Genomic DNA, 15,808 nt, shown 5'->3' with positions numbered 1-15,808 from the left:
AACAAGATACTAGCTAACTGAATCCAAAGTACATTAAAAGGATTATTCATCATTATCAAGTGGGCTTCCATGGTGGTTCAGTATCTGCAAAACAACTAAAATAATGCATGACATTGGTAAGAGAAAGGATCAGAATCATATGATCCTCTCAGTAGATGTAGAAAATGCATTTGACAAAATACACCATCCTTCCTTGATAAAACTCCTCAAGAGAGTATGGAAAAAAGGAACATAGTTCAACATCATAAAGGCTATTTATGAAAGACCCACAGCTAATATCATAATGGGGGAAAACTGGGAGCTTTTCCCCTAAGGTCAAGAACATCAGGGATGTCCACTATCACCACTGTTCAACATAGTACTGGAAGTTCCTCAGCAAACAGACAACAAAAAGAAAGAGAAGGCATCCAGTTCAGCAAGGAAGAGGTCAAACTGTCACTCTTCACAAACAACATGATTTTCTGTGTAGAAAACCTGAAACACTCCTTCAAAAAATTGCTAGACCTGATACATAAATTCAGTATAGTCACAGGTTATAAAAGCAATGTACAGTCACAGGTTATAAAAGCATTTCTATATACCAATAAAATAGCAACAGAAAGAGAAATTGAGGAAGACACAAAGAATTGGAAAAACATTCCATGCTCATGGATTGGAAGAAAAAAATACTGTTAAAATATCTATAGTACCTGAAACAATCTACACATTGAACCCCTATCAAAATAACACCAGTGTTTTTCAGAGTTAGAACAAGGAATCCCAGAAGTTGTTTGGAACCAGAAAAGACCCTGAATAGCCAAAGTAATGTTGAAAAAGCAAAGGAAAGTGGAGGCATCACAATCCCAGAGTTCAAACTGTATTACAAAGCTGTAATCATTAAGATGTTATGATATTGGCACAAAAACGGATCCATAGATTGATGGAACAGAATAGAAAATCCAGAAATGGACTTGCAACTAAATGGTCAACTTTGACAAAGCAGGAAGAAATATCCAATGGAAAAAAAGACAGTCTCTTCAACAAATGGTGTTGGGAAAACTGGACAGCCACATGCAGAATGAAACTGGACCACTTTCTTGCACTATAAACAAAAATAAATTCAAAATGGATGAAACACCTAAATGTAAGACAGAAGTCCATCAAAATCCTAGAGAACACAGAGGGCAACCTCTTTGACCTTGACCAGAGCAACTTCTTATTAGATACATCTCCTGAGGCAAGGGAAACAAAAGCAAAAACAAACTGGGGATTTCACCAAATAAAAACCTTCTGCACAGCAAAAAAAACAATCGATAAAACTAAAAGGCAACTTATGAAAAAATAAAACTAAAAGGCAACCTACAGAATGGGAGAAGATATTTGCAAATGACATAGCAGATAAAGGACTAGTATCTAGAATCTATAATATATAAGAACTTTATATGAAAACCTTACAGTAGAATATACTGCATATAATGATGTACAAATTATGTATGCCATATCAGAACCCTATGTAAGACCCTTATACCAGAATAGATTTAGTATCCCCCTTCTAATTTTTCAATTATTGTGTACATTTCACTTCTATTTATGTTTTTTGTTCTCTTGTGTTTTACAGCTTTATTAAGGTAAAGCTGTATGATTGATAAAATATAAGATACTTAAAGTGTACAAAGTATTTAATTGGTAATTAAAAAATTAAAATTATAATTGACATACAATGTTAGTTTTAGGTGTACAACATAGTGATTCAACTTCTCTATACATCATGCTATGCTTACCACAGGGGTAGCTACCATCTTTCACCATATAATGCATTACAGTATCATTGACTATATTCCTTATGCTGTGCTTTTTATTCCCACAACTTACTCATTTCATATCTGAAAGCCTGTACCTCTCACTCCTCTTCACCTATCCCTCTTGCAGCCATCAGTTCTCTGTATTTACAGCTCTGATTCTGTGTTTTTGTTTGTTTAGTCATTTAGTTTTTAGATTCCACATAGAGTGAAACTATATGGTATTTGTCTTTCTCAGTCTGACCTATTTCACTAACTCTCTAGGTCCATTCATGTTATTGCAGTAGCAAGGTCTCATCCATATTTATGGCTTCATAATATTCCTGTGTGTGTGGTGTATGTGTGTGTGTGTATACACTCTATCTCCCTTATCCATTTGTCTATTCATGGACACTCAGGTTGCTTCCATATCTTGACTATTGTAAATGTTGTAATATAAACACAAGGGTGCACACATCTCTTTGAATTAGTGCTTTAATTTTTTTAAACTTTATTTAAATTCAGTTAACATATAGTGAGTGTATCATTAGTTTCAGATGTAGAGTTCAGTAATTCATCAGTTGTATATAATACCCAGTGTTCATTACATCACATGCCCTCCTTAATGCCCACACCCACTTACTCCATCTCCCCACCCACTGCTCCCTCCAGCAACCCTCAGTTGGTTTCCCGTAGTTAAAACAGTCAAAAAACTAAAAGACAACCTACTGAGTGGGAGAAAATATTTGAAAATGAGATTTCTGATAAGGGGTTAATATCCAAAATATATAAAGAACCTCTATAACTCAACACCCAAAAATTAAATAATTCTGTTTAAAAATGTACAGAAGACATGAATGAATATTTTTCCAAAGAAGACATGCAGATGACCAGCAGACACATGAAAAGATGCTTAGTATCATTGATCATTAGGGAAATGCAAATCAGAGTCACACTGAAATATCACCTCACACCTGTCAGAGTGACTAAAGTGAAAAAGACAATAACAGGTATTGGCAAGGATATAGAAAAAGGGGAAGCTTCCTGCACTATTGGTGAGAGTATAAGTTGGTGCAGTGGAAAACAGTATGGAGGTTCTTCAAAAAATTAAATACCATATGATCCAATAATTCCACTACTGGTATTTATCAAAAGATATGAAAACACTCATTCAAAAAAGATATATGGACCCCTGTGTTTATAGTAGCATTATTTACAATAGCCAGATTATGGAAGCAACCCAAATGTTCACTGACGAATGGATGAAGATAATGTGGGGTGTGTTTGTGTGTATATTTATATTTATTTATATTTAAATATATATTTATAAAGGTATAACGGAATATTACTCAGCCACAACAAAGAATGAAATCTTGCCATTTGCAATAACATAGATGGATCTAGAGAGTATTACACTAAGCATAATAAGTCAGAGAAAGACAAATACCATATGATTTCACTCATCGGTAGAACTTAAGAAACCAAACAAACAAAGAAAAAAAGAGACAAACAGACTCTTAATATAGAGAACAAGCTGATGGTTACCAGAGGGGAGGTAGGTTGGGAGATAGTTGAAACACGTGTTGGGGATTAAAGGTATGCTTATTATGATGAGCACTGAGAAATGTATAGAATTGTTAAATCACTATATTGAACACTTGAAACTAATACAATACTGCATGTTAATTACGCTGTAATTTAAAAAATTAAAATTTTGGGATCCCTGGGTGGCGCAGCGGTTTGGCGCCTGCCTTTGGCCCAGGGCGCGATTCTGGAGACCCGGGATCTAATCCCACATCGGGCTCCCGGTGCATGGAGCCTGCTTCTCCCTCTGCCTGTGTCTCTGCCTCTCTCTCTCTCTGTAACTATCATGTAACTATCATGTAACTCTGTAACTATCTCTCTGTAACTATCTCTATCTCTCTGTAACTATCTCTCTCTGTAACTCTCTCTCTATCTGTAACTATCTCTCTGTAACTCTCTGTTATTATCATAAATAAATAAAAATTTAAAAAAAAATTAAAATTTTATCAGCAAAGTTTTCATAGTATATTCATTTTAGTGGTTTACTTTGAATTCTGCTTTTATAAGTAAGTCCCAGGCAGGCCAGGTGGCTCAGAGGTTTAGCGCTGCCTTCAGTCCAGGGCCTGATCCTGGAGACCCAGGATCAAGTCCCACGTCAGGCTCCCTGCATGGAGCCTGCTTCTCCCTCTGCCTGTGTCTCTGCCTCTCTCTCTCTCTCTCTATGTGTGTGTGTGTGTGTGTGTGTGTGTGTGTGTGTGTCATGGATAAATAAATAAAATCTTTAAAAAAAAAAAGAGCACTGACTAGGTTCCAGGCACAGTTAATACTTATAATAACCCCAGAGAAATGCTTTCTTTTTATTGTTTTTGTTAAAAGTCACAGAGTTTAATAAATTTCCCCAAAGCACCATAGTTGGCAAGGTTGAAATAGAAGACCACACATTCTGACCCTAGAACCAATACTCTTACCCACTATGGTATGTTGTCTCTACGTTAAAGAATCATGAAACTCAAGAGCAAGATTCAGTAGTAGGAAGGCAGGAGATTGTCTAGATAAATTTCAGTGTTTTTAATGGTCATAAACTTGAGGGAAAACGGTAAAGGGTGGAGTGAGAGGGTGAAGAAGTTTGTGTTTTTGTTTAAAGTTTCCAGCTATTTTGTTTCAGTAAGTAAGACAGAGTCATTTAAAAGGGCTAGAGCAGACTGGTAGGATTTAGCACAACACAATCCCTTAATGCCCTTGGCATTATAACCAGGTGTGAAAGTACTGTTTGTGATGCATCTCTAGATAACTGAATGCAGGGGGATCTCTGGGTGGCTCAGTGGTTTAGCACCTGCCTTTGGCCCAGGGCACAATCCTGGAGTCCCAGGATTGAGGCCCACATCGGGCTCCCAGCATGGAGCCTGCTTCTCCCTCTGCCTGTGTCTCTGCCTCTCTCTCTCTCTGTCTATCATAATGAATAAATAAAATCTTTTAAAAAATAGATAACTGAATGCAAATGTGCACTTTTTGCTTTCTCCCTTTCTTTGCTGCAGCAGGGTGAGTCATATCCTGAAGGGGCTTGGTTGGCAGGGCAGCTATCATCCCAGTTCTGTATGTATTGTCACTGGAGTGTGAAAGCTCTGAATGAACAGATACTATGCTGTAGTTAAGAGACAAAGCTTTCTTTAGGGCATTCTTCTGCTGTGTAACGTGTTTCCTTTCTCATCCACTCTGGGAATAAGATATATAAATGGTCTCGCTTTTTTGTTGATTCTGACAGGGAATCATTGCACTATTTTAGGTTTGGTTGGTTTCATGTTAATATGTGAAGTAATAAACATCAGTGAAGCCTGGATTGGATAGCTTAAGTTTGTGACCCAGAGCAAGCCACTTGGGGTAGAGGGTATAGGAGGGTTAGGAGGACCTTTTATGGTAGAGGTTATTTAATTTCATCTTTTAAAAAATCAAAGATATGTTTATATGGGTTTTAAAATCATATATATTAAGGGCAACTGAGGTTTTTTTTAAAGATTTTATTTATTTATTCATGAGAAAGAGAGAGAGAGAGAGAGAGAGAGAGAGAGAGAGAGAGAGAGGCAGAGATATAGGCAGAGGGAGAAGCAGGTTCCTTGCAGGGAGCCTGATGTGGGACTCGATCCAAGGACTCCAGAATCATGCCCTGGGCCAAAGGCAGGCGCTAAGCCACTGAGCCACCCAGGGATCCCCAAGGCAACTGGGTTTTTAATGAAAATAGTGGTTTTTGGCCCTGTCTCTCCCCATTTCTGATTCCCATTGCACATGCATGTGATTCAGTTTTTTTAGCTATTTCTTCTGATAATTCATACATCTAAATATTTTCTTTTAATATGTATCTTGATTTCTTTTCTATTTTAGGTATCATTTCATGATTTCCTAGTATAGAAGATGAGAAATTAAGCTCTGAATGTTCTTCTCCATACGTGTATACTCTTCCCTCCTCCAATACTTACTAAGTAGTTGTATTACCATTTTGTTGTTGTTGAATCAATACACAATTGCTACTATGCCTATATGACTGCTTTCATATCTGAGCCATATAATGAACTAAGGTTACATTTCCTTCCTTATGTAATTTTGGGGTTTTTTTGTAGTTAATAATTGTCTCTCTTTTTATTTGTTTTGTTTCCTCTGTTTTCTAAGTCTTAACCTTCTGGCAAAAATGAAAATCTTTGAGCGTATTCAAACATTGTATGTATTATACCAGTTTACTTTTTTTCTCAGTGATGTCTTGTCTGGAACCCTTTAACCTCCTGAGTTAATCTGGCCTTAGGATTTTCTTTGCCCCTCTCCTAGGTCCCTCTGTCTCCTGGGTTAAATCAGTGGGATCTTAATTCTTGGTTTACTTTCTAGTTTGATGAATCACTGTCTGCATAGCTTACTGAGAAAAGTATATGTGAGAATTTGTTTTGAAATTTTGCATATTTGAAATGCCTTTACCCTTAGATTGGTTGATAGTTTGGCTCGATATAAAATTCTTGGTTATAAATAAACTACAGAAGTTTCAAAAGCATTCTTTCATTATTTTTTAGCTTTTAGTATTGTTGACTCCAGTGTCATTCTAGTTCCTTATTCTTTTATTGACAAGTTTTCCATGAAAGATTCTAGGGTCATCTCTTTGTTCCCAGTGTTCTTAAGTTTTACAATAATGTGTCTTAGTTTTATCTTTTTTCCTTGATTATGCTGACTACTTAGTAAGTTCTATCATTCTAGAAACTCATTTCTTTCAGTCCTAGGACATATATTAGTTCCTTGATGTTTTTTTCCCATCTGTTTCTATAATTCTCTCTTCCTACAATTCATTTATTAGAATTGGACATCCTGGAAAGATTCACTAATTTTCTTGTATTTTCTCCTCCATTTTTCCATTGTATTACTTTTTTTGTTCTATTTTCTGGCAGAATTCTTCAATTTATTATTTTATCACTTTTACTGAATTTTGCTTTAAATTACATTGATCCTACTTAGAACTTTCAAAAGTTATTTTGGGCTCTAGATCTTTTTTTTTTTCCTTTTCTGTTATATCCTCTTCTTATTTCATGGATATACTATAATCTTTATGCTATCTGAAAATACTATTACCTTTTTGAAATTTTCTTTTACTTCTGGCATTGTATGTTTCCCCAGTTTCCATTTTTCTGATTGTTTTGGTCTCTTTACTTCAAGTTGGAAGTTTACTTCATTATATGTTATACTTTTCTGTTGATCTTTAAGAGTGTTAAAGTGGCCAGAAAGCTCTGTGAATGGACTAGTATTTACTAGCCAGAGGAGATTAATATGGAATGATCAGAAGAGGAACTGACTTTTCATTGGAGAAGGAGAGCAACATCAGTATTTCTGGGTCTTTTCCCCTGGGCTGAATTTTCCTAGTGAGGAACCTTGCATACTCCTTTCTAGGAAAGTATAAGCCTGGCTGGCAGCATTTTGGGAGCTCAATGTGGGAAGGGCACCAGGGATTCTATCATTTACTATATAATTTTTTACTTAATTTCACTATTTTGGACACCATCAGCTCTATCTGGGGCCCTCCAATGTATGGTTCCCTGTTATAACCACTGCAGAGAGTTAACTATCACATGGAAAAAGAGAAAGCCTGGCAGAATAGAGTTAGGGATAATGACCTGAAGGTCTTACAGACTTTTTTTTTTAATAGAAAAAAGATAGACTTTATTTTATTATTTTACTTTAGAAAACTATTTGTTTTTTAAGTTTTTATTGAAATTTCAGATAAACATACCATGTAATATTAGTTTCAGTTATACAATTTAGTGATTCAGCACTTTCCTACGATACCCGGTGTTCATCACACAAAGTGCACCCCTTAATCCCCATCACCTAGTTCACCCATCCCCCCATACATCCTCCCCTCTGGTAACCATCAGTTTGTTCTCCATAGTTAAGAGTCTTACAAACTTTTAAAAGACTTATAACCACTTCTGTTTCCATTCCCCAGGTACACACTTCAGACCTACCACACACACACACACCCCTTCAGGGGTTCCTGGTACCTCCAATCCCTGAATCTTTCTGTATAGATAACAGACCCAGTTCTTACTGATTTCACTCTGACCCTCTTACCCTCCCCAGCTGTATTCCCCCTCCTTGTCCCCAGGGCTTCGTTTTCAGTCTTTTAATTTCTGACAAGTTGCCTACTTTCCAACTTTTATATTTAGCATTTGGAGTAGGATTGGGGCTGATTTCTTACTGGTTTCTGTCTAAGAAGAGGTAGGTACCTCCTGGAGACAGATTAAATGCTCTCTTAGGGTTTGTTCCGTCTTGTGTAGAAGGGTGGCAACCGTGAGCCTGAGAATGCCTGAGCTGTCCACATCCCACTGTCAGGTAAATTCATCATGTTCAGAATTGTGAATGTGTGACTTTGACAGCAGCAACTGCTGTCTCCAGTTTTTGTATCGCTAATATTTTTTTTACCTTTCAGTTGACTTTGCTTCCTTCTTATGAAGATTCATATCTGCTCTAGGAAAGAATATGATCAACTTATTTAAACTAAAGTAAAAAGAATTTTTAAAGTCTTAGCTCTCCTGCAAATACTTGTGTTATAAAAAAAAGATTGACGTTATGAAGGGTGTTATTTTGGTTCTCATTAATTCCGTGAGGGAGGGTCTGTTTGGGTTGAGAGTGAAATGAGGAAAATATCTTGGCCCCCCAGAGGTGGAGGAATAAATATGTATGCAAGGCAAGTAGATTGTATTAGGCATACTCCCATATTTGTGAACAATTTAAAAAGAATTCCCACATTTGTATTTTTATTCCCTGCAAATATGTGCTTGAAGATCCTTGTTAAATTGCTTGGATTTAGATACTGTTTCATTTCACAGAAATTTCTCTTTTGAACTCAGTTTCAAGCCTTGCCCAACTATGTGTGGAACAACCTAAAATGACAGTCTAAATTCCTGAGTTTAACGATATTTTTGGCAGAAAAGTCACTGGGCTTGCAAGTACTGCATTATAGATATTTTTATATTACACTGGGATGAGTCCTAGAGCTCTGATGTATAATGTAAACAGTTTGAATAGGATTAGAGGTTACTTCATGATAGTAGACTTTATTTAACAGCAATAAAAATTACTGGAGTTTAAAAAAAATTTTTAAGATTTTATTTATTTATTCATGAGAGACAGAGAGAGAGGCAGAGTCACAGGCAGAGAGAGATGCAGGCTGCATGCAGGGAGCCCGATGTGGGACGTGATCCTGGGACTCCAAGATCACACCCTGGGCTGAAGGCAGGCGCTTAACCATTGAGCCATGCAGGCATCTCTGGAGTTTAAAAAATGTATTTATTTTATTCAAGTATAATTAATATACAGTGTTATAATAGTTTCAGAAGTTTGAGTAAACCCAAGTTCTTTATGATTAGTTTGTTTTCAAGAAATAAAGTGAGAAAATAAGCCATCTCCCTATATATAAATAAAAGAATGTTCAAAAATAAGAAGTAAAATGTAGAGAGATTGAGAATCTGCTCTTAACAACTTGAGCAACTTAAGTTAGATGCAGTGTCTAACGTCCATTAAATTGGTTTTCACCTTAAGTTTTTAGTACTCATGGCAGGAAATTGTTCTTTTTGAGGGTAGCAGTATTTTGATGTAATTTTTAAATTAGATTTTTATAATCTTTCATTAGCATGTGTTAACCAGTCTTTGTGCATTGTAGTTTTAGAATAAAGCTAGCATACTTGGTGATGGACACTTAGTAGCCTTGCTTCTTTGCTAACTGTAAGAAGCAGCATTGCAGCACAGCCTTTCTTTCCACATTGGATTACAATCAGTTTAGTAAAAATAATTCTAAAATCAGGAGTATTAAGGGGTGCCTGGGTGGCTCAGTCAGTTAAACATCTGCCTTTGGCTCGAGTTATAATCTCAGGGTCCTGGGATTGCGCCCAGTGTCTGGCTCCCTGCCCAATGGGGAGTCTGCCTCTCCCCTCCACTAATACTCTCTCTCTCAAATGAATAAATAAAATCTTTTTTAAAAAATAAAGTAAAATCAGAAGTATTAAAACTCACATTTTTTCTTGCAGAGTTCCAGGGATTCTTTCACAATGAGGAGGCAAATTCTGCTTGGCTTGTGGTTGCAGAGTAGTTTAATTATTCTAAATGTATCATTTCTACTGACTGTTCAATATACTTCCCAAATATTCTACAACTTTTTTTTTGACAAATATTAGACTATGGAGCTTTTAGAGAGGCTGAGCGTGTTGTTAAGAAGGGCCATAGATTTCTTTTGCTTTTTGTTCTTTTTTTTTTTTTTTTTTTTAATTTTCCTGCTTTTATTTTAGCCTTGACAGGATCTAGGGATGATTACACTGGAAAGCTAAACCTCACCACCAACCTAATTGTACTGTTATTTTAACTTACTGAGGAGCAGGACTCTTTGTAGAATAGGATTGTTCAGCTTGAGTGGGACATTCAGCTGTCCTGTGCTGTCAAGTGATCCTAGGTAAATTGCTCTGGTACCAGTCACTCAGGATTGCTCACCTTGAATGGTGTGTGTTTTCTGGTAGCAAACCCAAGAGTGCAGTGTGGCATCAGAGCAGTGCTAGTGGAACAGCCTCTAATGCTAGGTCTTCTGGTCAAAGAGGTCATTAGGTTGGACTGAAGAAAAATTAGCACCACATGGATTGTAATAATAGTTCTACTTTCTGATTATGTGTTCCATTTCATTCTTAGTGCAGGATTAGCATTCCTGGCTTCGTATAATTAGAAGCAATAACTGATTATTCTATTTGGAAAAAATACTGAACAATTTTCCCAACTATCTACATAACAAACTACCCCAAGCCTTAGTGGCTTAAAACACCCTTTATTATATTTAATTCTTCTCTGGATAGAGTGAGCACAGTTGGATGGTTTTCACATAGGGTTTCTCATTCTGTTACAGTCAGATTTGGGTGGGAGCTATAGTCCCCTGAATGTTATACTGGGCTAGGCATAGCATCTCAGATGGCTCACTCATACATCCGGGACTGCTTTTACTGGAGTGTCTCCTTGTGGCTTCTCCATGCAACTTGGACTTTTCACAGCATGACAGCTGGAAAATGTACTCAGGAGCATGTATTCCAAGAGGCAGGAAGCTGAAGCTGCCAGACAAGTTAAGGGCTGCTTCTAGGACTTGCTTTAATTCCCTGCTGTTGTGTTCAATTGATCAGAGTAGTCTCAGGGCCTGCCCAGATTCAGAAGTGTGAAGAAATAAATTCCGTCTCATACTAGAGGAATGTGAGGGTCACATTTTTGCAGAATAGTACTTGGGAGGTATTGTAGTCATCTTTGGACAGTACAGTCTGTTAGAAACTCTTGATTAATGGGGAGCCTGGATGGCTCAGTCAGCTAAGTGTCTGCTTTTGGCTCAGGTCATGATCTCAGGGTCCTGGGATTGAGCCCTCATTAGGCTCTCCACTCAGCAGCAAGTCTGCTTCTCCCTTCTCCCTCTGTGATCTCTCTCACTCCCTCTCTCAAATAAATAAATAAAATCTTTTTAAAAATCCCTACATTCTTGATTAAGAAAATAAATGTTTAGTATCTTAAAAGACTCTATTAGTATATTCTGGCATCAATATCATATATGTGTGCATGTATATATTACATAAATATTTTGTGTATGTGCATTTGTGCATAGATATACATGCATACACATACATAAATGTACTACATATATACATACATACATGATATTTCAGTATCAATATACATCATTACACTTGGCTTAAAAACACACACATAGGGATCCCTGGGTGGCGCAGTGGTTTGGCGCCTGCCTTTGGCCCAGGGCGCGATCCTGGAGACCCAGGATCGAATCCCACGTCGGGCTCCCGGTGCATGGAGCCTGCTTCTCCCTCTGCCTGTGTCTCTGCCTCTCTCTCTCTCTCTCTCTGTGACTATCATAAATAAATAAAAATTAAAAAAAAAAACAAAAAAACCCAAAAAAAACCACACACATAACCACACTCTTAGTTAGTGTTCACAAATCTCAAAACCATCTGACAGTTGAACTACCTATCACCTGCTGAGATTGTGTTACCACTCCCTATGAAATTGTTTTATATCTTCTCTATTCTCAAATCTCTAACACCCCCTCCCACCCTACTCACTCTCAGTTGATGACCTTGCTTCTTATTTCCTTGAGAATAAGGCACCCAGAGAAAAAATTTAGTTCTCCTGTCACCAAATCTCCCAAATCCTTGTTCTTTGCCTTTCCTCTGTGACAATATATAGAATATTCAGCCTAAATAGAGCCTTCCTTTCTGACCTGGAATGCATCTCTTCTTGGAGGACTTAACACCTGCATCATCAAATTTTTTCTCTTTACTAGATCATTCTCTTCAGCATACAAATAGTCTCATTTAATAACACCCTCTCCTGATTGCACAATACTGTTCTACTACCTCATTTCTCTGCTTCCAATTACTGAAAATTCTACAAAAGAGTTATCTGTACTCTGTTCCCATTCCCTTTACTCCCAATACTCTTGAATTAAACACTGCCTTTATGGTAGTTACTGGTGGCCACCACAATGCCAGATACAGTGGCTAACTCTCAGTCTATATTTAAACTCTCAGTGCATTTGACAGGGTCCTCCTTTAAACCCTATATTCAGTACACTCCTTTTCCTGTCATCTCACTGATTTTTCCTTCTTAGTTTCCTTTGCTAGATACTCCTCACTTTCCTGACCTCCAGATGTTGGATCTCAGTGTCAACCCAGCATGTTCCAAATTGAACCTTGTTTCCCTCCTCCAGACATGCTCCCCAGGCCAGGAAAAGGAGTAGTCCTTGACTCCGTTCATATCCCACATTTAATCCATCAGCAGATCCTAACATCTCTACATACAAAACTTAGAAACCTCCAAGCCCTAAAAGTTTTACATTACCATTCTTACCCTTGTCTAGTCATCTGCCATCCTGTGGATTGTTGTAATAAATAGCCTTCTGACTGGAACCCCTACTTTCCTCTTTACCTTTTCATAGTTTATTCTCAACGCAGCACTCAGAGTGACGTTTTCAAGCCATAAGTCCTATCATGTCACTCTTCTGCTCCCTATCTCCAGTGGCTCCCTGTCTTACTTGGAATAAAAGCCAAACCCTTTAACATGGCTTACACAAAAGCCCTGCCTAATCTGGTCCCTGTTGCCTCTCTTACTCAATCATCACCACTCTCCCCCCTTGTTGACTTTGCTGCAGGTGCATGTTCTCCATGTACATGCCACGTCTACTTCCACATCAGGGCAATTGTTCCTGCTGTTTCTTATGCTTCAAAAACTTCCCCAGGTTTTTTTTTTTTTTTTAGTTTTTATTTAAATTCTAGTTAGTTAACAAACAGTGTAATAAACTTCCCTGGTTCTCCCAAATGCTGTCACCTTATTTTATTCAGGTTTCTACTTAAAGCTTAGCTTCCAAAGAAGCCTTTCCCTGACCACCCTACCTGAAGCAGTATCTTCCCCTACTCCCCCAGCCAACCCACCATTGGCCACCTAATCTCCCTATTCTGCTTTAATTTTCTTTTTAGAACATATCACCACCATTATTTATTTGTCTCTGATCTGTCTCTGCTCTCTAGAATGAAGCCATGAAAGTAAGGAATTTTTTAAAATTATTTATTTATTTATTTATTCATGAGAGACACAGAAAGAGAGGCAGAGAGATGGCAGAAGGGAGAAGCAGGCTCCCTGTGGGAGCCTGATGCAGGACTCAATCCCAGGACCCTGGGATCACAACCTGAGCTGAAGACCATTGCTGAAGACCACTGAGCTACCCAGGTGTCCTGAAAGTAGGGACTTTGTTTGTTTTGAAAGTAGGGACTTCTGATCACAATAAAGTGATAGCACTCATCAGGTGCTCCATAAGCATTTGTAAACCAAGTGAATGAATAAATGCTTATGTGTATATGCAGTAGATTATTGCATATGGTTTGATGGGAATTTAACTTTCTATTTTAAACTTAGACAGGTAACCCTGTTTTATAAAAAAAAAAAAAAATGCATGTGCTGGAAGCAAAGACCACATTGCCTTTATTGCTTACCTTAAGATCTCAATTTTCCAGATGATATAATTTGCTTAGGCCTTGTTACTTGAACTGGCAAGAATTTGTGAGTTCTGCCCTTCTGCCAGCATTGTGTGCCATCAAGGTACTTAACTTTTCTTCATATGATCAAGTGAAGAAAGGACCGCATGCTATTTGAAATGATATCATTAGAGTGCATGATTCCTAAGGTCTTCTACTTAAAAATAATTTCTCTCTGAGATAGACCTTTAAAGGTCTCATGCTCCATTAGATGATTTCTAAGTAGCATGATGTCCTGAACATTTTAATCATAATGTCACTGCCACCTAAGAATATTAGCTGATTCTGCTAGTTTGTAATTTGCTTTGTTATTAATTTTATTTATAGTTACTTTAATCAAGCTTATTTTGGCAGAGATCTTTTTAGGGGAAATTCTAGATAGAGGCTTTCCTAATCTTATGGTACAGGTTGATATGACCTTAAAGAGCATTCTTTATGGATAACTTACATTCCAAGGCTTTTAGTTATCATATAAAATCCTGCTTCTCTATAACAGAAACATAAATCTAAAAATTTCCAAACCAAGATGATACTTGTGAACAAATAAGACTTTAGTTCTTAAATCTATAGTCTTGAGTTTTTTCCTCAATCATCTACTGTCATGGCATTTAAATTTTTTTGCCTATAAGATTGAAACCCCTATGATAACCATAATTAAGTTCATTAGGATGTTTCCACTTAACTCTTATAAAGGTGACACATTATTAAACTGAAAAGAATAGAAACCTGTGACACTAGGGACACATATTGTTTACAAAAGCTAATTAAAACTAGATGAGGCCTGGAAACCTGGAGTGCGAATGTTACTCTAGAGACTGTAGCTCTTTATTGAAACCTTAGTTCCTTCAAAGTAGGGCAAGTGATTCTCCCTGTGCCCTCTGCAATTTGAGTATCCCTCCTAAAGAAACAGAGACATTACGTACATAGGAACTTCTGACAGAGAAAGCAACTCTAGGCCCCTGTTTAACTTTCTGTTCTGATAAAGTTTAGTAACTCTGACTTACTAGAAAATGAATTCTCCAGAATGGAGTAGAGATAAATGGTATTCTGCATGATCCAGATCAATTATATTACTTGAGATGTCATTATATAGAGAATTTTAGGCAGTAGGAACTAAGGACTTTAAGATTCATAAATATGCTCCTCTTTACATTGCCTTTTTTAGAAGGTTAGAGAAATGAACACTTTTCATAGTTTAACTATTTCTCTTTCTTTTTTCATTCTCTTTCCATATCCCTTTTTCATTTCACCCAACACCAAAAATGCCCTTTCAGAAACACAAAGTAGATCTTTTCTACAAGCTACGCCATGTGATGAATGAACTTATTGACCTTCGAAGGCAGCTACTGTCTGGTCACCTCACTCAGGATCAGGTGCGGGAGGTTAAACGGCATATCACCGTGCGCCTGGACTGGGGTAATGAGTAAGTATGAATATCATTTGGGCATTTCAGTTACATATATGTTAACTTAGTTCTTCCAGAGTTTGTACCTGATCAAAGCTTCTCTTTAGTGATGAAATGATGTTGTTATATTCTCCACTAAGCTTTGATCATTTTTACTATGAGTAGTTGTTTCTTTTAGGTTAGCAAAGTACTGGCTCTATACACTGAAACTCTCTCAGTCTTTATTTTTACTTCTTGAAAATTAAATAATTGGACTGCATTATCCTCTGAGGTTTCTTCTAGCTCGAATTACTTGATTCTGGATCCATGAATCAGAGTACACTTCTGTTTCATCTTTTAGTATCTATTTTTTCATGTGAATTCTGTGTCTTTTGTATTTTATAGCCACACAATTAATCTGATTAAGCATATACTACAAATGAACCCTGTCTACATCTGTACTTGAGAGTATTCTTAACTAATCTGTCATTCAAAGGTAGTCCTGCATTTATGCAGTAGGTATGATTGTTTGCTGTTTTTATATAAGTAGTATTCTA

General features: G+C 37.1%; 1 protein-coding gene across 15 annotated transcripts in view; it reads left to right on the top strand.

Moving 5' to 3' along the window:
- Positions 1-15,808, top strand: part of DOCK3 (dedicator of cytokinesis 3) — a 514,642-nt gene that overhangs the window by 286,552 nt on the left and 212,282 nt on the right. For 14 of the 15 annotated variants that reach the window (XM_077858742.1, XM_077858737.1, XM_077858736.1 and 11 more), the window contains one exon: positions 15,142-15,290. The exons of the other annotated variant lie outside the window; for it this stretch is intronic. In XM_077858742.1, coding sequence (XP_077714868.1) covers positions 15,142-15,290 — 149 coding nt within the window. The remainder of the gene's footprint in view (positions 1-15,141; positions 15,291-15,808) is intronic. 15 annotated transcript variants of the gene reach the window in all.

Source organism: Canis aureus, chromosome 19, assembly GCF_053574225.1.
Source record: "Canis aureus isolate CA01 chromosome 19, VMU_Caureus_v.1.0, whole genome shotgun sequence".
Lineage (NCBI taxonomy): Eukaryota > Metazoa > Chordata > Mammalia > Carnivora > Canidae > Canis > Canis aureus.
Note: the sequence above shows the minus strand (reverse complement) of the source record. Positions and strands in the feature narration are given on the sequence as shown.